The sequence below is a fragment of the Protopterus annectens genome, chromosome 4.part1 (genome assembly GCF_019279795.1).
Source record: "Protopterus annectens isolate FY-2018-M chromosome 4.part1, PAN1.0, whole genome shotgun sequence".
In the NCBI taxonomy this organism is placed as follows: Eukaryota; Metazoa; Chordata; order Ceratodontiformes; family Protopteridae; genus Protopterus; species Protopterus annectens.
The window spans coordinates 544,408,211-544,431,457 of NC_056734.1; the positions used below are offsets into that span (position 1 = coordinate 544,408,211).

General features: G+C 43.2%; 1 protein-coding gene across 1 annotated transcript in view; it reads left to right on the top strand.

Moving 5' to 3' along the window:
- The window catches only part of STAG1 (stromal antigen 1), a 2,620,144-nt gene that overhangs the window by 2,354,153 nt on the left and 242,744 nt on the right, over nt 1–23,247 (top strand). The window contains exon 26 of the mRNA XM_044070350.1: nt 2,287–2,492. Within this exon, the coding sequence (XP_043926285.1) occupies nt 2,287–2,492 (206 nt within the window). The remainder of the gene's footprint in view (nt 1–2,286; nt 2,493–23,247) is intronic.

Genomic DNA, 23,247 nt, shown 5'->3' on the forward strand with positions numbered 1-23,247 from the left:
TAAGATGCATTCGAAAGAATGTGTCCTCAGTCCTGTAATATAGACCCGGCCACTAGTACTATTTTAAGGAGGTTTCTATGGCTGTCAGAACCTTCCAGATGATGATAAAAATGAGATTTTAAATTCTCCCTTGGATAGAGTATTAGTGTTTGGCGCCAATGGATTTTCTTTATCCTCTTCCATTTTTTGACAGAAAGCAGAATAAACAGTCTCAACAGAATTCACGTAAACAGATGTTTAAAAAGGAATATCAAGGGAGTTCCAGAAATAAGTTTCTAACCTCCCAAAAGCGAGGACAGTCCAATATGTCTGAATGACTGTTCAAGAAACCTTGTGACCCACTCCCACCCTGGGCTCCTTTTCTTAATCTCCATTTTTCTCTTTGGCAACAGATTGCTTCAGATAAATGGATTCTGGATTTCATTTAGCAATGTTACAGGTGGCAGTAGGAGGAAATTCCTTATTTCTAGGGGAGGTCATTCCTCATCCTGCAGGTCAGACTCTTTTGAAGCAGGTTTCCTCCCTATCACTTTTTAAGTGCAACAAGGATGGATGCTCTCAAATTCACTCCTAGTCTAGCTTCTTTGTCTCTGATGGACAGAGACAGTCAGCAATTCACTTTGCTCCTTTATAGCCCTGACAGGTTTGGTTCCTTCTTCTATGGCCTCACCTTTGGTATCCGCCTTGGATCCTGGATCCCATACTGGATTTGATCTCTCACCCAATGGGCATTTCCCTGCCCAGTCATCATACCCTCAAGTTGACGGCATGGTTCTTCCAGTTCCCATGATGGCCAGAGATTCCAAGCTGTCTGACAAGAGTTTATCAGAAACCTTCTGCACAGAAGATTTACATTAGTAAATGAAAATGTTTTGCAATTTAGGTGGTATTGAAGAATTTGGACCATTTCACAGCTGTGCTGGATGCAGGTTTTCTTTGCTGACATTTTTCATTTTGGATTGAGCTGTTCTACTGTTAGCAGCTAGTGGCTATTTCCAATTTTCATATTGGCAAAGGTAATACTGTAGTAGCTGCTCTGAATATTTCTAAGGGGTTCCTGAGAGGTACATTTTTATTACGTCCACCCACTCAGGATCCTGTTTCTGCTTGGGATTTACCTTTCATGCTCCATATTTTGTCTTGCCCTCTTTTTGAACCTTCAGCCACTGTCTTCTTGAAGTTCTTGTTTTGGAAGGCTATTTTCCTGGCGGCTGTGATGACTGTTAGATGGGTTTCAGAGCTGCAGACCTTATCCTCATTACCTCCATATTGGATTTTCCATAAGGGTAGGGTTTTCTGTAGGATTAATCCCTCCATTTGTCTAAGGTGGCATCTGAGTCCACCTTGAATCAGCTCATCCAGGTATCTGTTTTTTTCCCAAACTTCAGTAAAAAAAGGAGAATATTTTCTAAGTTGTCTTTATGTTTAGGCCCAAAGCTTTCAGGAAATCAGAGCAACTTTTTGCCTCCATTACTAAGACTTGGCTGGGCAAGCCAGTGTCAAAATTAATGCTATCCAAATCACTGTCTGATTGCATTTCCTTTGGATGTAATGTGATCGAAAAGTCTTTTTCAACAAAGTTTAAAGGTCATTCTACTTTGAGCAGTGGCTGCTTCAATGGCGCTTTTATTTATATTTGCGCCATTGCTATTTGAGCTGGTGCTCACACTTTTGAGTCCTGTTACAAATCGGATGTGCATTTGAGGTCTGTGGCCTTGTTTGGTTCCACCATTGTGCAGAATGTTCTCTCTCAGGGCCCCCCTGGGGTGATATGTGGCCGGGGACTCTGTCCATAATTTGAAAGTTTGAAGCCGGATGGAAAGCACAACATCGAATCAGAAGTTATGTACTTGCATAATGATAGATCTGTGTTGTCTTTTTTCCTTCCAGTTCAACCATCCATCCTTCCTATCGCCCTCATGTCGGATGCTTGGACCAGGGCAGTGGATAGCTGAGCTGTCAGTGCTCCCCATTCCATCTTGAGGTTCTTTATGTTCTTGAGTATATATTGTGTGTGTGATGTTTGTGGGAAAAGCAAACTCTGAGGTTGATAGAAGAGAGCAGGGTGTTATAAGTAGAGGAGGTGAAAATGCAAGGTTGTTGTCTTTTGGAATGACTGGCCTCAGATCTAATAACCCATAGTTTGAACCAGATGGAAGCAATCAACGCAGATCTGTCTTTTTGATAAGTGCATAACTTTCATTTTTGAAAGATCCTGTACAGTGAAAAGAATTTTTTTTTTTTGGTACTCGAAAGGTTTCTTAAATTTTTAATGCATTTTTCCAGACATACATACCTTGAAAAGTTTATGACTGAACAGATGATGGAAAGGAGGGAAGATGTTTGGCTTCCTCTCATCTCGTATCGGAATTCCTTGCTTACTGGTGGGGATGATGACAGGATGTCAATTATTAGTGGAGGTAGCAGCAGTAAAGTGTCATCAATTCGCAGTAAAAAAGGACGACCGCCACTGTACAGAAAAAGGATAGATGGTAAGTCAAAAGCTGGTATGTATTTAAAGATGCTATCCCTACATTAAGTATAAATTGTGTGTTTTACATAGCTAATCTGACTGCTTATACTTCCTAGCCTGTTGCATACCTGAAGATTATGATTTTGGGTTATACATTTAATTGGTTTAGCAGTGCTGTCAAGAGCCAAAGATATTGTAGAACAACCACTTGGCACGCCTGTTCTGCCCATTTCCTGTTGCAGTAACTGTAGATATTGCTGTAGGTGTAGTTTTGTTTTTTTTCCTGACTTAATTCACTTTTAAAAGAATTAAGCTAAATGATAGTTTCAATCCAATATGACTTTCGTTAGTGTCATCAGAATATTCTCTTGGAAACTTCTCCCATCTTTTTGGTTACTTTCCATTGTTTGTTTAGTTATGTCACTTTGACTTATCTAACAGAGCACTACTGATATCGCATCACAAAAAATAATAGGAAAACACTTTGTTTAGCAGCCACATATATCCCACCAGGTAATAACATTACCACTATGGAAAATATTCTGTACTGACTCTCCCATTTCCAACATGAAACAATTACACTAGGAGAGACCTAAATGTAGACTGGCAGCACTGAAGTCTCCAATTGGTAGAAAATAAGTTTTTAGGGCATTTTATGGTTCAACCATACCTGTTACTGTATGAAAGCTTAGTAATGAAATCTGAAGTGAAGGTTGACATGCAGAGATATGCAGCCCTTAATTGTCAATTTGTGTATCATCCTTTTAATGAGCTTTTTTTCTCCTACTCAGGTAATCCCAGTGCCACTCAATCAGGGGGGTTCTCTTGACTCCCTGGGCTTGTTTCAAGTTACGGTCATGGCCAGCAAGGGGAATGAGGCATCCTGGGAGTGTCACACTGCTGTTATGGAAGCATTTTTTCCATTTTACTTTCAGGCTCTGCTGCACATCAAGTAAAACCCCAAAGTTGGGACTTGCAATGGGTGTTGGAGCTGAACCACCCCTCACTTCTACAAGGGACTGACATCAGCAAGATGCTCCTCTCATTTTCAGACAACACTATGTGGTTGTTTCCGTAGTGTTCACTAGAGAAACTAAATTGCAGTGTATGCCCCATGCACGTGCCTGTCCCTCCCAGGATGAACACCCAGTCATTATGTTTCAGCCTCTTTAGCCCAGTTTTTCCTGCATGTAGTTGTTTCTTGCTGTTACACTATTTCCTATTACTCCTTTGACCCACCCCTCCAGTTTACTCTTATCTGATCGCTCTCTGTTTCTGGTTGCATCAGTTCTGCACCTGTATTTACAAACTTTTAATTGATGTCACCTTATTATTCTATGGCAGGTTGTTTCCTAACAGTTTGTCAGCTTCAACTATAAGCAGGCAGATTTGTTACCTGCTCCCCTGAAAGAGAACACACAGAGAAGTTAGCACCCCTCAAGGTATTATTAGATGTAATCATACTTAAGTTGATGATAACTGTAGTGAACATGCATCTGCCCTGACTCTCCCTGCTTTAGCCTCCCTGAATTTTTGGTGGATTAGTTGCTGCCTTCTCCCACCCAACAAGTTTAAAACTCCCACTTTTGCTTCCTGAGCAGCTTTCACTAATGGCTAGCAGCTCATGGATTTACACAAAAGCAGATGAATTTAAACTGCACTGGAGACAGCCTGGGGATGCTTATCTGAACTACGTAGCTCTACAACTTATCAGGCAGTAGTTACACTTTTGTACTGTCTTCTGAGCCATTTTTAGTCTGCAGAGTAGAAAAAAATGGAGCATTACAAAACAAAGGACTTTATAACAGGGGGGGGGGGGGCGCAAGTGAGTCATACACTTGACTCTAGAATGCAGACTATTCCTTCTGCCTTCGTCCTCAGTGTACATTTGAGCACTGATGGACTCACACAGGTCCTTACTGGTGGTCATAAAAAAAAACCCTCCTCTACTGCAGTATGACATAGCCTAAAGGTGACTCAGTCTTCTCACCATCTGTAAACATGGATCTAAGAAGGGAGGCTCAAAATAGCAGCTGATCAGTTGGGGAGGCGGGTATTAAAAAAGATACAAAGTACCACATAATTGCAATACCACCAGAAACATTACATAATCATGATAAGATGAAATAGCAAATGTTGACTGGACAGCTGTGTACAATATCACAGACACTTTTCAACAACATCCTCCTACCATTTCAAAACAAGCTTTTCCTCTTTACTGCAAGAAGACTGCAGGGTGGAAACACCCTTAAGAGTATATCTATTATTGCACAGCAGATTAAATCTCAAAGAAAAAGCATCAGAAGAGTGGAAAAAAAGATGCAACTAGCATAGACAAACTGGCTGCCTTTAAAATCCTAAGAATTCCACCAAAGTAAAAACTAATGCGGCACAGGCAGCATGCCGCAGTAAAACCTAACCATCTAACCTTACCCCACCCTACACTTTTGTTTGGAACGCCATTGAACAGCTAACTTCAGATAACTTTTTCTTTTTTCAAGTAGTAACAAATTAATTTGATATTATTAAATTAAATCCATATGTACGTCATTGGAACCTTCACATGTACCATTTAACAGTATAGCTACTCCACATTAGACTACCCTTATTCTACTTCTCCATCACCAAAAAATAAGTAAAAAGAAGTGCTTAACAAGCTAGCTTTACAGTATAGGAGTGTCATTTACATAAGTACATGTTACATCCTGCATTCCTATGAATATGCAGTAAGGTTCTCTCCAGTCCACTTTCCCAGGCCCTTAAGCTATCACTTTCCCAGGCCCTTAAGCTATCACTTTCCAACACTTAAACTACCTTTACAGTGTAGGAGTGTCAGTTACATACATACTTAATCCTGCACTCCTATGAGTATGCAACAAGGTTCTCTCCAATCCACCTTCTCATGTCTTTAAGCTGTCACTTACCAAAAAAAAAGTACCTCAGTCCTTCAAACATACTGCAGTTGTCTCCTTGCCAAAAGTACCTTCCTGTAAGTCTGCTGATGGCTATTGTCTCAGAGCAAGCATAGGTTCCATCATTGGCAAAGTGTACTAGAAAGGTCGGTGTATAATCAGATCTCAGATTGCCGTAATAAATTCAATATTTTAACAGGCAGGCAACAAGACATCATGCCAAAAAAAAAAAAAGCACACTTACTGCCATATGATTTATTTACCAATGAAAATATTGAGTAACATGGAAAAATGTGAACGTACAGGAGCCTTATCTGTAAACCTTTAAAAAAGCATTTGAATGTGTAGCCTATCGCCTCTTCATCACAAACTTGCATGCTTACAAATTATCCTTTGAAGTCTGTACTCTGTTTACATGCTGTCTCAGTTGCAGAATTTTTAACATTTTCTTAGGTTCATTGTACAGCATTAATACTACCTATTGCAGAGGGATACCCCAAGACTCCTTTCTGCTGCCATTATGTTGCTTACTTTTCCTAAATAATATCCAACCTCCTCCTCCTTTAAACTGTTCCTGTTAGGGGCCGCCACAGCGGATATCTGTTTCCATTTCTTCCTGTCCTCTGCATCTTGCTCTGTCACATCAGCCATCTGCATGTCCTCTCTCACCACATCCATAAATCTTATCTTAGGCCTTCCTCTTTTCCTCTTACTTGGCAGCTCCATCCTTAGCAACCTTTTCCCAGTATAACCAGCATCCCTCCTCAACACATAGGCAAACCAACTCAATCTCGCCTTTCTGGCTTTGTCTGCAAACCATCCAACTTGAGCTGACCCTCTAATATACCAATTCCTAATCCTGTCCATCCTCGTCACACCCAGTGCAAATCTTAACATCTTTAACTCTGCCACCTCCAGCTCTGACTCTTGCCTTTTTGTCAGTGCCACCGTCTCCAACCCATATAACATAGCTGGTCTCACTACCCTCTTGTAGACCTTCCCTTTCACTTTTACTTGTACCCATCTGTCCCAAATCACTCCTGACACTCTTCTCCACCCTGCCTGTACTCTCTTCTTCACCTCTCTTCCACACTCACCATTACTCTGAACTGTTTATCCCAAGTATTTAAACTCATCTGCCTTAGCTAACTGTACTCCCTGCATCCTCATCATTCCTCTATCCTCCCTCTCATTCACACGCACATATTCTTAGTCCTGCTGACCTTCATTCCTCTTTAGAATGTGTCTCCACCTCTCCAGGGCCTCCTCAACCTGTTTGCTACACTCACTACAGATCACAATATCATCCGCAAACATCATAGTCTAATCTCGTCTGTCAACCTGTCCATCACCGTTGCAAATAAGAAAGGGCTCATAGAGCTGATCCTTGATGTAATCCCACCTCCACATTAAATGCATCCCTCACTCCTAACGCAGACTTCACCACTGTCACACTACCCTCGTACATATCCTGTACTACTCTTACATACTTTTCTGGCACTCACAACTTCCTCATACAATACCACAACTCCTCTCTAGACACCCTGTCATTCCCGACATCCTCATACAATACCACAACACCTCTCTAGGCACCCTGTCATATGCTTTCTCTTAAGTTCACAAAGATAGAGTGCAACTCCTTCTGACCTCCTCTATACTTCTCCATCAACACCCCCTCAGAGTAAACATTGCATCAGTAGTGCTCTTTCTCAGAATGAAACCTTACTGCTGCTCACTGATCATCACCTCCCTTCTTAACCTAGCTTCCACTACTCTTTCCAATGACTTCATGCTGTGACTGATCAGATGTTCTTCATGTTTAACTGTTGCAGTCATCCCACTTGGGTTATCTGCCTGCAGGTAGCCCTCAGTTGGCCCAAATACCAGAGACTTAGTATTTCTGCGTTGGTTGCTGTCGCTTCAGGACTGATGTCAGGTCGTCAGGGGTATAAAAACAGGCAGCCGATGCCATTACATCAGTCTTTCTTGCCGAGGAGGCCGAAGCAGAAGCAGTTCGCACGAGTGCCTGTTGGCTGCTACCTGAGTTTTTGTTTCCAAATTGAATCATCATGAAGTCTTCTAAAGCTAAGTACCCCGTTGGGGATTCTCTTTTCGTGCTCTAACTGATGTCAGAAAAAGTTAACAATTGTCTCGCCTGTGGAAAGCAAATACCACACCGAGATTTCCATTCTTACTGCGTCAGCTGTTTAGACCCAGACCACGAAGTACCTCGCTGTCGGTTTTGTGCTTTGTTCAACCCCCAAACATTTCATCATTGGGCCCTTATTGTCGCTAAATATTTTTGCTCTCGATTTCCGTATTCCGAAATGGCTTTGGTAAGTCATCCAACTACTGATCTTCAGAAAAAACGTAAGGATAAAGACAGAGACAGATCACACAGGTCCAAATCTGCCAATGACGCTTACACTAAGCTAGTCGCCAGTTCACTGGTACTCAGTGAGGTGCTTTTGCAGCCAATGATGCCAGCTTCGATGGATTTGTAAGCCGCTACTGAGACCCATTCGGAGTCCGGTATGCCACAAGACTGTACTTTGACTACGGAACCAGCGGATGTCTCTACCTTGGATGGGTCTGGAGCCGCTGTGCAGGCACCATCTTCCAAGGAAGTTCTTCGTATTACCGATACTTGACACAAGCCAACAACTTCTTTCACGTCTTCGGTGCTGTCTAAATCTTCCGAGTTTCTAAGGCCAAGAGTACGAGCTACGCCTAAAAAAACAATGACCCAAACTCAAGCACCTGCTTCCTTGCCACAGCATCAAATGCTTAAAATGGCAGAAGGACCTGATTATGCTGATTAGGGGAAGCCAGCCTTCTCCTACAAAGAGAAAAAGAAACCTGTCCCCGGCAGCTTTAACTAACCAAGAGGCCAATGACTTTGAGGTTTCTGAATATGAAGACATGCCTTTATCTGCTTATGATTCTGATGCAGAGCAATCCATTCCCTCTGCTTCCCCTCCAGAGGATTTTTCTTTTGGTGAAACCCTGCATACTTTGAGAGCATTTCCATTGGGAATGCCAGGATTATCCTCAGTCCAAAAAGAGACTTGGAGAATTTTTAGATTTGCCACAACATAGACCTTTAGCTATCCCTCCTGTTCTGGATGTTATGGATGATGTCTTTATGGAATCCAGTCTAACTCCTGATACTTTACCCCCTGCTTCAAGGAAACCAGACAGGTACTACAGAGTCCCCTAACTCTCACAAATTCCTTTTCAAAAATCCTACTGCTGACCCAGAGGTAATTTCCCAGGGGCCTAAAGGTATTAAAACCAACCACAGCTAAGAATCCCACCCCTTCGGACAGGGGTTCCGAGCTTTAGACAGATGGGGTAAAAAAGTATACACCTCTGCAACTCTCGCCATTGAGGCATTGAATTGCCAGTTTCACATGCTGAAATACCAGCAACATATTATGGAACTTATTAAACAAAAATTATCTACCTTTGCAGACTGTGCAGAAAATAAAGAATTACAGGAGCTTATGCATTCTGCAAGTTAAGTCAGCAAGCATACTTTGCAATGTGGCTTTGATGCCCTAGAAGCATCTTGCAGGGCAGCAGTCACTGGTTCTGTACTGAGAAGGCATGCTTGGCTTAAGGAGCAGTCCTTGCCAGACCATGTCAAATCAAAATTACTAGATGCTCCTTTGAACAAGGACAATCTGTTTGGCACCAAAGCAGAAGAGGTTCTAAAAAAGATGGAGGAAAAGGCTGTCTATGCAGACAAAATTTTTTTTGCAGCCTCCTAGCTTCAGTAGGCATTGCCCCTCGAAACATTGGTCCTTTCCAGCCTCCTCAAGGCCATCTCAACCTAGGCCCAGGGGAAATAGACCCCCCAGATTACAGTCTCTGGGTATGCAGAGATCTAAGCAATGGAGTACCTCCACTTCTAAAACAGGGAGTGCTAAGCCAGCCCCTTACGGAATTTACAATGACTTCTCAACTCCTCTCCTCACCTCTGCCCAAGTGCTCGTGCTCCTAGGAGGAAAACTTGCCCATCATGCCAAAAACTGGACCTCCATCACCAGAGACCGATGGGTCCTCAACATTGTATCCCAGGGGTACAAATTTTACTTCCACTCACTGCCAACCCCAAAAGGGTTCACATACCTTTCTCCAAACCAGTGGGCAGAGGCACAAATCCAAGTTCAGTCCCTGCTCTCCGTAAGGGCTATTCAGTCTGTTCCTGCAGAACAGATAGGTCAAGGGTTTTATTCCAGACTTTTCCTGGTGCCCAGAAAAGAGAGCACTTGGTGCCCGATCCTAGATCTCTCAATTCTAAACAACCTTCCAGGTGGTACCAAAATGCAAAATACTCACCCTTCAGCAGCTTCTTCCTGTGCTGACCAAAGATGCCTGGTTAGCCACCCTAGACCTAAAAGAAGCTTATCTGCACATCCCTATCAGGGACTCATGCAGGAAATACCTCAGTTTCAGGGCTGGATCATCAGTTCTCTGCACTTCCCTTTGGCTTATCCACTGCTCCCAGAGGTGTCAAAAAATGCCTTACTCCAGCCATTGCCTATTGCAGACCAAGAAAAATTCAAATTTACCCTTCGTTGGACGATTGCCTGATTCGGGCAGTCAGTCAGGAAAAGCTGTTATAGCACCTGACATTTGTAAAGAACCTTCTAATCTCCCTGGGGTACACTATCAACGAAAGGAAATCGAAACTAGTCCCCAGTCAAAAGACTGTATTCCTGCTAGCAAGCTTGGACACAGCATCCCAAATGGCATTCCTTACTCCAGAAAAACAAGCTGATCTAACAGACTACTTCACTCAAATGGCCACCAGAACCCAACTATCTTCAAGGAAAATCCTGCAGGCCCTAGGGTTCATGGCCTCTTGCATTTTACTAATTCCATATGCCAGACTGCATATGAGTCAACTTCAGTGGTACTTAAAAAGTCTTTGACAACATTCTCAAGACCTGGAAACAGTCATACCTATCATACCTTGTCTAAGGACAGAGTTTCTTTGGTAGGCAGCAGCATGCAACCACAACAAGGGACTTCCCTTTATTCAACCCCATCCCACCCAGACCCTAACCACAGACGCATCAGACTATGCCTGGGGGGCACATCCGGATGGCAAGTGCATTCAGGGCCCAAAGCAAATTCAACTGCACATCAACCAAAAAGAGATGCTAGCTGTTCAGCACGCTCTGACAGCTTTCAGATCCCTACTCTTACCAGGACCCCTGCTAATAAAGACAGACACCACCACAGTTATGTGGTACATCAGCAAGCAGGGGGGGAACCCACTCTTACCCTCTCTGCAAGCTAGCCATGGCCCTGTGGAACACGGCCTCGGACATGCATATTCATCTGCAAGCTCAATTCCTGCCAGGCAAACAAAACTCTCTGGCAGACGACTTAAGCAGAAATATCCTAGACCCACATGAGTGGCAATTAGACCCCAGCACTTTCAGCCTAATAGTTTAGAAGTGGGAGACCCCGGAGGTGGATCTTTTTGCCTCCCCCTACAATCACCAGCTCAGCAAATTCTGCACCAGGACACCTGTTGTGTTTGCATTTTACCTTAAATGAAGACAAGACACTTCTTCTCTTTCAGTGGTATTTATTGCACACGTGTGGGAGCCTACTGAAAAGTACCAGGAAGACTCCCCGAACAAAGGAGTGCATAAGCTTATTTGCTTTTGATATTGCCGACAGTACAAAAATATAAACTAGACCAATTGAAATAGTACAAAAGACAATTAACCAATTAGTGGTTTACCCGTAGGCTTGAAGCAGTTCACATTACTACAGCTCTAGGCAGAGAAAGAAAACTGGATACACTTCCATATAAGGCACATTTCCTGCTATCAGAGAGGCTCTTGTTTTTCAGTACTTTTCCACTATTCGCAGTTTACTCAATAGTTCACAGTACAGAGTTCATATCGATACAGGTTTTCACATACTCAGTCTCCTTGAACACATTCTTTGACCATTCATATTCTACAATCACCCATTTGATGATGTGTAAGCATCATCATTTAGTCTATCATACATTTGCCCTAAGTCTAACATAACCTTGTGGCTAGTTCCTTCAACATTGTCACATTTTTATTTCATCATCCATAACTGTAGGCATATAAAACTTTGACACCTTTTTAGTAGTCTTAAAAGACATTAATTTCAAAATCAATGCTTTTATTAAAAACACAACAAGAAAAGCAATAAGAGCTAATACTGCGATTAATAGGATTAACTTTAAAAGTCCACCTCCCCAACCTGAGAACAGGCTAGTTAGCCATGCCCACATTGAGTTATCGGCCTCCTTGGCCTTAGAGAGTTCAGAGACTCTCTGAATGAGTTCAAGATGACTTTCAATTTCATGCTGATTGTCAGGAATAAATGTACAGCACTCCTCTTGGATGAAAGTGCAAGTTCCATCTTTCGCTGCTAGGGTAAAATCGAGAGCCATACGGTTTTGGAGGACTACAGCTCTCATGGCAGTCAGTTCATCAGTCACTAGTTCTAAGGCAGATAATGTGGCATTGCTTAATACTTCAAGCAATTTAGACAGTTTTCTCAGTTCCCATATTGATTTTGCTGCTCTGTATGCTGGAATTATACCAGCCCATTATATGACGTCATCACCCAAGTCCATATGAGATAGTCCTTTGGTGCCAGCATGTGCTAAGTCATGATGATAAATCCATGATGCATCAGTTTGGCCTAACGGATTGGTAGGCTTTTTAACCTCTCGCACGTTCTGAATTTTTCCTTGAGGTAAGGCAGATGTATGTCGATGGCTGGGACTAGATAACCTAAGAAACAGCTACCAGACCAGTTTTCCGGTAGCCATTTATAGGCCTTTCTTCCGCATATAAAATAACAGTCTTGCACCAGGGTGGTAACATTTGAAGAATGGTCACTGCCCATAGTTATGCCGTGGAATATGGCAAGAAATACGATATTGCGAGAATCAAATAATGAGGCGTTTCTCAATATCGGCCGAATGGCATGAAATGAAACTCGACAGCCCGAGGCTAGGCGTTTTCCTTCTGTATAATTGCACTGGTATTAGATTGTCGTGTTGCAGATACTTTGTCCCATTTTTCGAGTCCAGTGATCTTGACTTGAGTAATTCCGTCGGAAACACAAAGTGCCATTGTGACGGAGAGAAAGTTGTAATGTAATAGATTTACTGGATGTAATGTTAGCAGTGTTGTCAAGTAGACTAGTCCATGTATCAGTGATATTTAGTGGAGCCGCAGCCAATGACAATCCCCCATGTACGGAGGGAATGGAAGTGCAGATCCAGCAGTTAGAGACGTTGAATGTAGAAGCATAAACATATTTGATGGCTTGGTAGGTGTTGAAAGGTGGGTGCCAAATGGCTCACTTGGTGTGATGCGTCGATGGAGCAGGAAATAAAAATGGCCACAGCAAAAATAATAGTACAACAAGAATGACCACCAAAATGATTGTCCAATATTTTTGTGGAAATGGTGGTTGAGTCTGTGTAGTGTCAGAAGTTTGGAGTTTTCCAAAAGGGTAAATATTGGGTATTGTCAGGTACTGGAACAGTTCTACTGCAAGTACGAGTAGCAGTGGGAGGAGAATCTGGAGTTACAAAAGGTAATGGCTGTTGATCTTCAGACAGTACAACTTTTTTGACGTGTGAAATGTGGATCCAAGTTGTAGATCCCTGCAGTCGCACAGCAGATGACGTAGTTAGAAGAACCAGGAAGGGCTCCTTCCAGCGTGGCTGGAGCGTTGTTTTTCTATAGAAGGATTTAAAGTAGACCCAATCCCCTGGTTGCAAAGCGGATGCTAGAAAAGGATCAGGAAGATGTTGAGCAGCTGCTACTTGTCGGTGGTGAAACTGTAAGAAAGAAGCAAGAGATTTGCAGTACAAAAGAATATCATTATCAAATGCATCATATTCAGAAAAAGGTGTTGGTGTCATGGGCATATGCAAAGGACGACCCGTGAGAATTTCATGTGGAGAAAGACCCTTAGTAGGATGCAGTTGTGACCGCATAGAAAGTAAGGCTAGTGGTAAGGCCTGTATCCAAGTTAGGCCTGTTTCTGAAGTGACTTTAGCAAGTCTGGTTTTCAAGGTCTGGTTCATACGTTCAATAATACCTGATGCCTGTGGTCTGTATGGACAGTGAAATTTCAAAGTAATGAATAACATTGTACACAATGAATCAACTAACTTAGCAGTAAAATGTGTTCCTCGGTCAGAATATATTTGACAAAGAACACCAAAACGAGGTATCAATTCATAACACAATATTTTGCAACTGAAATAGCATCATTTTTAGCACATGGGTAGGCTTCTAACCACCCCGAAAAAATATCAACAATAGTCGAAACATATTTAAAACGAGCACAAGGTGGAAGTTCAATAAAGTCCCATTGTAAGGCACAAAACGGTCCCATTAGTTTTGGCACCAGTTGAGCGGGAGCTAGAGTGCCCTTCGAAATGTTATACTGTAAACAAATGGAGCACATGCTCAAAAAATGTTGCACAGAAGCAGAAAGTCCTGGGGCAAACCAATACTTCTGGATTTGTTTGATCAATTCTTGTACCCCTACATGAGCTGGCAAATGATATGCTTTTATAAGAGAATTTAACATGGATGTGGGGCAAATTAATCTGCCATCAGGGTGTGGCCAGATTGAATCAGAGCGTTGGAAACAATTATGGGCCAGCCATGTTTTTCTTTCTGATTCCGATGCTTCAGTTTGTAAAGCTTTCAATACAGTAGTGTCAAAAGTAACTGTACAATAGGCTGCAGAAATTTTCCCTGAACAGTATTTGAAAGAGCAGCCTGCTTGGCAGCCCAGTCAACTAAATTATTTCCCTTAGCTACTAGGGAGTTGTTAGACTGGTGAGTTGCACACTTGACAACAGCAATTTTGGAAGGTGGTAATAAATCCTGCAAGAGGTGATCAACATACAGGTAATTTTTAATTGGTGCCCCAGAGGATGTCAAAAACCCCCTTTCCTTCCATAGGGTGCCAAAATCATGAACAACACCATGGGCATAGCATGAATCAGTATAAATAGTAACAGATCTGTCTTTGGCCGTTTTACATGCATGCGAAAGTGCCACTAATTCCGCGGCTTGTGCGGAAGTGCCAGGTGGTAATTGTCCAGTTTGTAAAGCCTCAGATGGTGAGCAGACTGACTGTGGAGCCTGAAGTTTGCCAAAATAATTTTGTAAACAGGATCCATCTACAAAAAGAACTAAATCAGTATTAAGCAAAGGAACATCTTGCAAATCTAATCTAGGAGACAGAACAGTGTTAACTAAAAGCACGCAGTCATGTGGTTCGCCCTCGTCACTAGTTGGAATTAATGACGCATGGTTTAGTGGTGGGCAACGTGTAATTTCAACAGCGGGATTACTTAATAAACTTAACTCATATTTAGTGAGGCGAGCATTAGAAAGATATTGAGTCCTTGTTTTTAAAAGTAATGCTTGTACTACATGAGGTACTGCTAATATAGTGTCATGTCCTAATGTCAATGGTGCTGCCATATCTATCAAAACAGCAGTGGCTGCCACTGCTCGTAAACAGGATGGGTAGCCAGAAGCAACAGGGTCTAACTGAGTACTGTAATATGCTATAGGTCACCAGCAGGCCCAGGGCAGTTTTATTTCTTTCACAACAGAAGAAAACAAAGGGTTTAGAATAATCCGGGAGCCCCAGGGCAGGTGGGTTAATCAGTGCCGTTTTAATAGCCTGAAAGGCGTTTTCATGTTCTGGGGACCAAGGCAAGAGGGTCTGTGACCTCCTTTTTTAGAGGCTGTAACAGAGGGGCCAAAATTTCCGAAAAATTGGGCACCCACTGTCTACAATAACCTGCTAGGCCGAGGAATCCCCTGAGATGTTCATTGTGTTTCACTGTTGCAGTCATGACTGTAGGGTTCTCCCCTGCCGGCAGGCAGCCCTTGGTCGGCCAGAATCCCAAAGTCTGGGTCTGGCGTCGGCTGTTCAACCATACTCCGTGACGTCAGGAGTACAAAGCTAACAGCCGACGCCATCTTCTACGAAAGCAGCCGACAATCCACCTTTGTGCCAGCCCTTCAGTGGGTTCGGTGGGTTCTGGATACCCAGAATAAGCCTCAAAGGCTTCAGTGAGATGATTTAAATACTCATCCACAAGTTTCTTCTTTTCGAAGAACTGACTTGATTTTGGACCAGTTGGGTGTGGGTGTAACTGTTCTTGTGATAGCATCTACTATACGCTGTCTAACCGCTTCGAACCCATTATCTCCGTGTGCATCATGTTTTGAAATCGGAGTAGGGATATTGGCATGGTCCCAAATCCGTTTCATCAGATCAGCCGGTATGGCGTACTGAAGAACTGCCTTAACTTCTTCTATCGTAGGATTTTGTAAACAAATATGTCCTGCCAGCACACGCTGGAACTTAGCTGGATTAGTATGAATAGACTGTAACGATTAAGTAATGTCTTGAAAATCAAACACTGACCACGCCCTAGGTACTACAACAGTCGGTGGTTCCTGTGCACTTCTAGCATGAGCTGGGTTAGGTACCTCCCTCAAAGGTAAACCCTGAATCTGGATTAAATTTATCTGGTCCAAAATACCCATCCCCACTGTCAGTTATAGCGGGGAACTGACCAAAATGCCTTAATCGGTGTAAATGTAGTTTTCCTTTACCTTTATAGTAGGGTTTAGCTTTAAAATACATTACAGCTTTTGCTTCTTGGAGTCTTACTATGAGTTTTTGGTCCCTTTTTTCTATCGCTTGTGTCTGGATCTGAGTCACTAGAGTGACTGTCCACTGCTCGTTCTCTTTCTTTAGGGGTGGGGGCTTTAGTGGAGGAATCTGGCTGCTGTGCTTCCGCTCCTTGTTGAGCGAGGTGGGGCTGATACTGCGGGGGTGCAATCGGTGGTGCAGTTGGTGGTGGGGGGAGCCAAGCATTATCGCCTTCCGACGATTCAGTTATCTGTAATTTAGCTAATTCCTTCACAGGATAAAGCCCCTTAAAGGGTGGGTCCTTCAAACATTTACCGTTTACTATATCTAAATTACTAGCAGTTTGTTGTAATTCTTTCAGTTGCTCTTTTAATTTCTGCTGATCATCCTTTAAGCTACTAATAACCAAATCCTTTTCTCTTTCTTTCGCCTGTGTCATCCAGTCATTAAATGCTGCCCAGCACAACCCTGGTATTCTTCTCCCTTTTCTCTATAATTTCCCTTGGAGATTAAGCAAAATATTTTTATTAAAACTACCATTCTCTGGAAAGGCGAGTTTACCATCGTCCCCAGTGAGGGCGACCCACCGACTTATAAACATACAGCTGTCCCGGGACACACGAAAATACATATAACCAGCTGGTGTACCTCTTTCTGGCTCTCTTATGGTTGCCACACTCGCTCCCATTTTCACACGATAAGCTGTTCTGTATTTTACAGAGGTAGCTATAATGTTTTGTAAACGTTGTTTTCCCCACTCTTGTATCTCCTTTCACTCTTATGTCACCAGTGTATTGTTTTAACCCACTCATACTGCACAATCAATAGCAGAGGGAAAAGAAAAAAAAAATGCATGCTACTTGCCTCAAAACAACTGAATGAGAGGAATTATTACATTTCTATAAAATTATCAATACCAAATTTGTGAAGCAGATAAGTATAGGAAATGAACGAAACCCTGCCAGAAAAGAAAATTCTGTCATGGGCCCTTTTACTAGCAGTACTTCGTTCAGTCCCCAACCACCGCAGCCGTTGTCAATTCAAATCAGAGTAAACTGCACCAATTGTTGTGTTTGCATTTTACCTTAAATGAAGACAAGACACTTCTTCCTCTCTTTCAGTGGTATTTATTACACACGTGTGGGAGCCTACTGGAAAGTACCAGGGAGACACCCCGAACAAAGGAATGCATAAGCTTATATGCTGGTGATATTGCTGACAGTACAAAAATATAAACTAGACCAATTAAAATAGTACAAAAGACAATTAACCAATCAGTGGTTTACCCGTAGGCTTGAATCAGTTCACATTACTACATCTCTAAGCAGAGAAAGAAAATCGGATACACTTCCATATAAGGCACATTTCCTGCTGTCAAGCAGGCTCTTGTTTTTCAGTACTTTTCCACTATTCACAGTTTACTCAATAGTTCGTAGTACAGAGTTCAAATCGATACATACAGGTTTTCACATACTCAATCTCCTTGAACACATGATTTGGCCATTCATATTCTACACACCTCATAGCAGGGCCTGGAAAGTGGATGCCCTGTCCTTCCAGTGGGTAAGCCTCTCAATCTGTGTATTTCCCCCTCTGCCTCTTCTCGCAAGAATGTTACTCAAGACAAGATAGGACAGACCAAGGGCAGTCCTAATTGCCCAGGACTGGCCACGCCAGCAATGGTACCCACTACTGTGCAGCCTGTCCCTGGTGCCACCATGGCACCTACCCCAAATCCCAAACCTCCTCACTCAACAGTAGGGACAGGTCTTGCATCCGCAACTGCAAACCCTGAATCTTGCAGCCTGGCATATTCCTTAAATTCTCCACCAGTGAGCAAGTAGGTGCTGGATGTCATTCTGAAAGCCAGAAGATCCAGTACAAGGGAATCTTATTCGGATAAGCAGAAAAGGTATTGTTCCTGGAGTCAGTCTAAAGGAGAGGACACAGCACTGCCCTCCTTAACCCTAATCCTGGATTACCTAGCAGAGCAACTCCACAGAGGCCTTTCCTTCTCTTCCATAAAGATCCATGCCATCTCGGCTCATTACAACACTGAGCCACCTCTCTTCTCTCACCCTCTCATCAAACAGTTCCTGAGAGGGGCAAACAACTTAAGGCCACCAAGAAGAGCTCCCACCCCTGCTTGAGACCTTAACTTTGTACTGGAAAAGCTCACACTACCACCCTTTGAGCCTGCAGCATCAGCAGAGTTAAAGTTCCTCTCTTGGAAAACAGCCTTGCTTCTGGCCATCACTTCAGCTAGAAGAGTGTCTGAGTTACAAGCACTTATGGCTGTAGAACCCTTCATTATTTTTCATGCTGACAGGGTTTCCCTGAGGACAAGCCTCTCCTTTATGCCTAAAGCGGTGTCTAGTGTAGCTGTAAACCAATATGTCCCTTTGCCAACCTTCTTCCCTAATCCTCAAAGTAAAGGGGAAAGGATCCTGCACTCCTTGGATGTGCACAGACATCTCAGATTCTACCTTGATAGGACCAAGACCTTCAGAAAAACTGACCAGTTACTAGTCAGTTTTGCACCAGGGGCAGAGGGCAAGGCCATTTCAAAACAAACAGTTTCCAAATGGATAGCACAGTGTATCCATTTCTCCTACAAACACCATGAGAAACCAACCCCTCAGGGGGTCAGAACGCATTCCACTAGGGCTACTTCTACCTCTACAGCATTCCTCAGGGGGGGTCCCTACCAGGGACGTTCTGAAAGTTGCTACCTGGAGTTCTGTTCACACCTTCACCAAACATTACCACCTGCCTTTCTTTTCCAAATCCAGGGCGGGTTTTGCAACCGCAGTCCAGCAGGGCATACTAGCCAGCCCCAACTCTTCAGGACTGCCTCCACTCATTCTTCAGCTTTGGAAATCAACCCGTGTGTGATGACTGCAACAGTGAAATACGAAAAACATAGTACAGTTGTGTACGCTTACAATAAATGTAGATGATCAAGTGTATTCACTGTTGCGGTCCTGGATGTTCTTCGTGTTTCACTGTTGCAGTCATTACATTTGGGTAATTTGCTGGCAGGTTGCCCTCAGTCGGCCTGAATAACAAAGTCTTGGGTCCTGCATTGGTTGCTGTCTCCTCTTCCATGACATCAGGGGTATAAAACATACAGCCAACGCCATTTTAGTCTGTCTTTCTTGCCGTGCGGTGCCCGAAGCAGAAGCACTTAGCAAGTATCGGTCGGCTGACTCCTGAAATTTTCATTTTCGAGTTTCAGAACCAAAGTCTTCAAACTAAATCTAAGTACCCTGTTGGGGAAACTTTTTCTTGCTCCTTACCGATGTCAGTAAAAGTTAATAATTGCATTACTTGTGGGAAGCAAATACCTCATAAGGATTTTAATTTGTACTGTATTCCTTGCCTAGGCCCTGATCACAACGTGCCTTGCTGTCGATTTTGTGCTAAATTTAACCAACGCACTATTAAACTTCTGTATATTTTTGCTTCTAAGTACTTTGGTTCAAGATTTAACTATCCTGAAATGTTGTTGGTTAGCAATCGGACTACCGGAATTCACAAAAAACGCAAGGAAAAAGACAGAGACAGACTGTCGAGGTCCAAAACCAACGACGAAGCTTCTCCTAAGCCAGTCGCCGGTTCCCCGGTACTCAGTGATGCCTGCTACTTTTGAGTCGCAGGCCTCTACCGAGACCCATTCGGAGTCCGGTATGCCACGAAATTCTGCAAGTATTGAACCCACGGATGTCTCTCCCTTGGATCGGTCTGGAGCCACTGAGCAGGCACCGGCTTCTGAGGGTGTTTTCAGGCCTCAACATTTGTATATTAAACCAACGCCATCATCAAAAACAAGGCCAAAACCTACTTCTATGTCTAAAAAACTGACGCATGAGCCAAGTCCTCAGGCCCCTATGCCTAAAAAACAAATGATTAAAATGGCTGAGGATTTAATTACCTTGATCAGGGGTTCCCAACCCCCCCTTGCCAAGAGGCCCAGGCAAGGCACTGATTATGAATCTTGAGATCAGGTTTCCATTTCTTCTGATTCCTCTTCTGATCAGGAATTTTCTATCCCACCTTATGAGGACTCTGATGCAGAGGAATCCATCCCTTCTGCTGCTCCTCCTGAGGATTACTCTTTTGGAGAGACTTTGCATACTTTAAGGGAACATTTTCATTGGGAGAGTCAGGACTTCTCAGAATCCAAAAAGAGGCTTAGGGATTTTCTTCTTCTTCCTCAGCATAGACCTTTGGCTGTACCTCCTGTATTAGACATTGTGGATGATGTTTTCTCAGAATCAAGTATGGCTCCTGATTCCCTGCCTCCTGCTCTTAGTAAGCCAGACAGATATTACAGGGTTCCTGACTCCCACAAATTTCTTTTAAAAAATCCTGCTGCTGACCTTGAAACTATTTCTCAGGGTCCCAAGGGTGTTAAAGCTTCTACAGCCAAAAATCCTACCCCTTCAGATAGAGACTCCAGGGCGCTGGATAGATGTGGTAAGAAGGTCTATACGTCTGCAACCTTGGCAATCAGGGCTTTAAACTGCCAGTTTTATATGCTTAAATATCAACAGCATGTTATGGGCCTACTGAAACAGAAACTGATGTTGATTTCTGATTGTGTGGAAAATAAGGAGTTACAGGATTTATTGCATTCAGCAGAACAGGTTGGAAAGCATGCTTTGCAATGCGGTTTTGATTCCTTGGAGGCCTCTTGCAGGGCCGCCATAACTGGATCTGTGTTAAGAAGGCATGCTTGGCTCAAGGAGCAAAATTTGCCTGATCATGTTAAAGATAAATTGTTGGATGCTCCTTTACAGCAGGACAGTCTGTTTGGTAATAAGGCAGAAGAGGTTTTAAAAAAGATGAAAGACAAAACTAAATGTATGCAAACTGTAAAAGACTTCTTGCAAGTGCAGTCATCCAGGTTCAGTAGACACTGGCCTAGACACTGGCCTACTAAGAATTGGTCCTTTCCAGTGTCTAACAGAGCCGCTCAGGACAAACCTAGGCGCTCCAAAGGCTCCATGTTTTAGTCACAAGGATCTTACTGATCAAAGCAATGAGGTGCCTCCACCTCCAAATCAGGAGGTAGCAAAGCACCACCCTACAGTAAACAGTCTCAATGACTTTCCTCTGCCATCTCCAAGCACTTATCTTTTGGTAGCCCCTTTGGGGGGAAAACTAGCACTTCATGCTCAAAACTGGCATCTAATTACCCAGGACAAGTGGGTCTTAAATATATTTTCCCAGGGATACAGATTTCATTTCCACACGTTACCAATTCCAAGCAGATGGCCAGATCTGCCATCAAATCAGTGGGCAGAAGCCCAGAAACAAGTCATGTCCCTCATGGATATGGGGGCTATTCAACCAGTTCCAGAAAAGGGACAAGGGTTTTATTCAAGACTTTTCTTGGTTCCCAGAAAAGACAAATCATGGCATCCAATTCTGGATTTATCCATTCTAAATACCTTCCTGGACATTCCAAAATTCAAAATGCTGACTTTACAACAGCTCCTGCCTATGCTAGGCAAGAATGCCTGGTTGGTAACTCTAGACTTAAGAGGCATACCTGCATATCCCAATTGGGGAATCTTGCAGAAGATACCTTTGCTTCAAAGCAGGCTATATGCATTACTAGTTCTTTGCACTGCCCTTTGGCTTGTCTACTGCGCCCAGGGTCTTCACAAAGTGCCTGGCACCAGTAATTTCATTTTGCAGACAAACATTCAGATTTATCCATATCTGGACGATTGTCTCATTCACGCAGAGGACAAGGACACTCTTCTTCAGCATCTGGCATTTGTAAAAAGGCGCTTCCAGCATGCCTAGGGTACACCATAAACGAAAAGAAATCACAACTGGTACCCTCTCAAATAATTACATTCCTGGGTGCAAGCTTGAATACAACTGCCCAGATGGCTTACCTCACCAGACAAATTCAATTGACAGCATATTTCAAACAAGTGGCAACAAAAGTCCAGCTTATCTGCAAGACAAATTCTGCTGGCTTTGGGGTTCATGGCATCCTGCATTCTACTAATTCCATATGCAAGACTGCATATGAGGAAATTTCAGTGGTACCTAAAAAGCTTATGGAGTCAACATTGTCACAGCCTGGAAACAATGATTCCTCTCATTCCCTGCCTGCAACAGGAGTTCCTTGGTGGGCAGAGGCATGTCACCAAAACAAGGGACTATCATTCATTCTACCCCCTGCCACCCAAACCCTAACTACAGATGCATCAGGCTATGCTTGGGGGGCCCACCTGGCAGGGAAATGCATTCAGGGCAAATGGAGCCCAAATCAAATGCATCTACGTATCAAACAGAAAGAAATGCTAGAGGTACAGAATGCCCCAACAGCCTTTAAGGACTTCCTTCATCCAGGACAACTACTGATAAAGACGGACAACACCACAGTTGTGTGGTACATAAACAAGCAGGGGAGGTACCCACTTCTACCCCCTTTGCAGACTAGCCATGGCCTTGTGGAACACAGCCTTGACTTACCAAATACATCTTCAAGTTCAATTCCTGCCAGGAAAGCAAAATACTCTGGCAGACGACCTAAGCAGAAATATTATGGACCCACATGAATGGAAACTGGATCCACAAATCTTCAGCATGTTGGCACTAAAATGGGGGAGCCCAGATATAGATCTATTTGCCTCTCCCCAAAACCATCAGTTGGACAAATTCTGCACAAGAATTCATCACAAAAAAGCATGGAAAGTGGATACTCTATCCTTCAGCTGGAAAAACCTATCAGTCTATGCCTTTTCCCCCCTCTGTCTCTACTCTCCAAGGTCTTACTAAAAGTCAGACAGGAAAAACCAAGAATTATTCTGATTGCTCCGGACTGGCCTCGCCAACACTGGTACCGGCTTCTAAGGAATATGTCACACCTTCCTCCATGGTACTTGCCTCAAACACCTCATCTGCTGTCTCAGCAGAACTATCAAATTCTGCATACTCGGCTCCAAACTCTGAATCTTGCAGCATGGCTAATCAATTAAATTCACCAATCACATCTCTCAGTAAACTTGTGGTGGATGTCATTTTGGAGGCTAGAAGGCCTAGTATTAGAAAATCTTATGCTGATAAATGGAAGAGATTCTGTGCTTGGAGCAAAGCACAAGGAATAGACACAGCAAA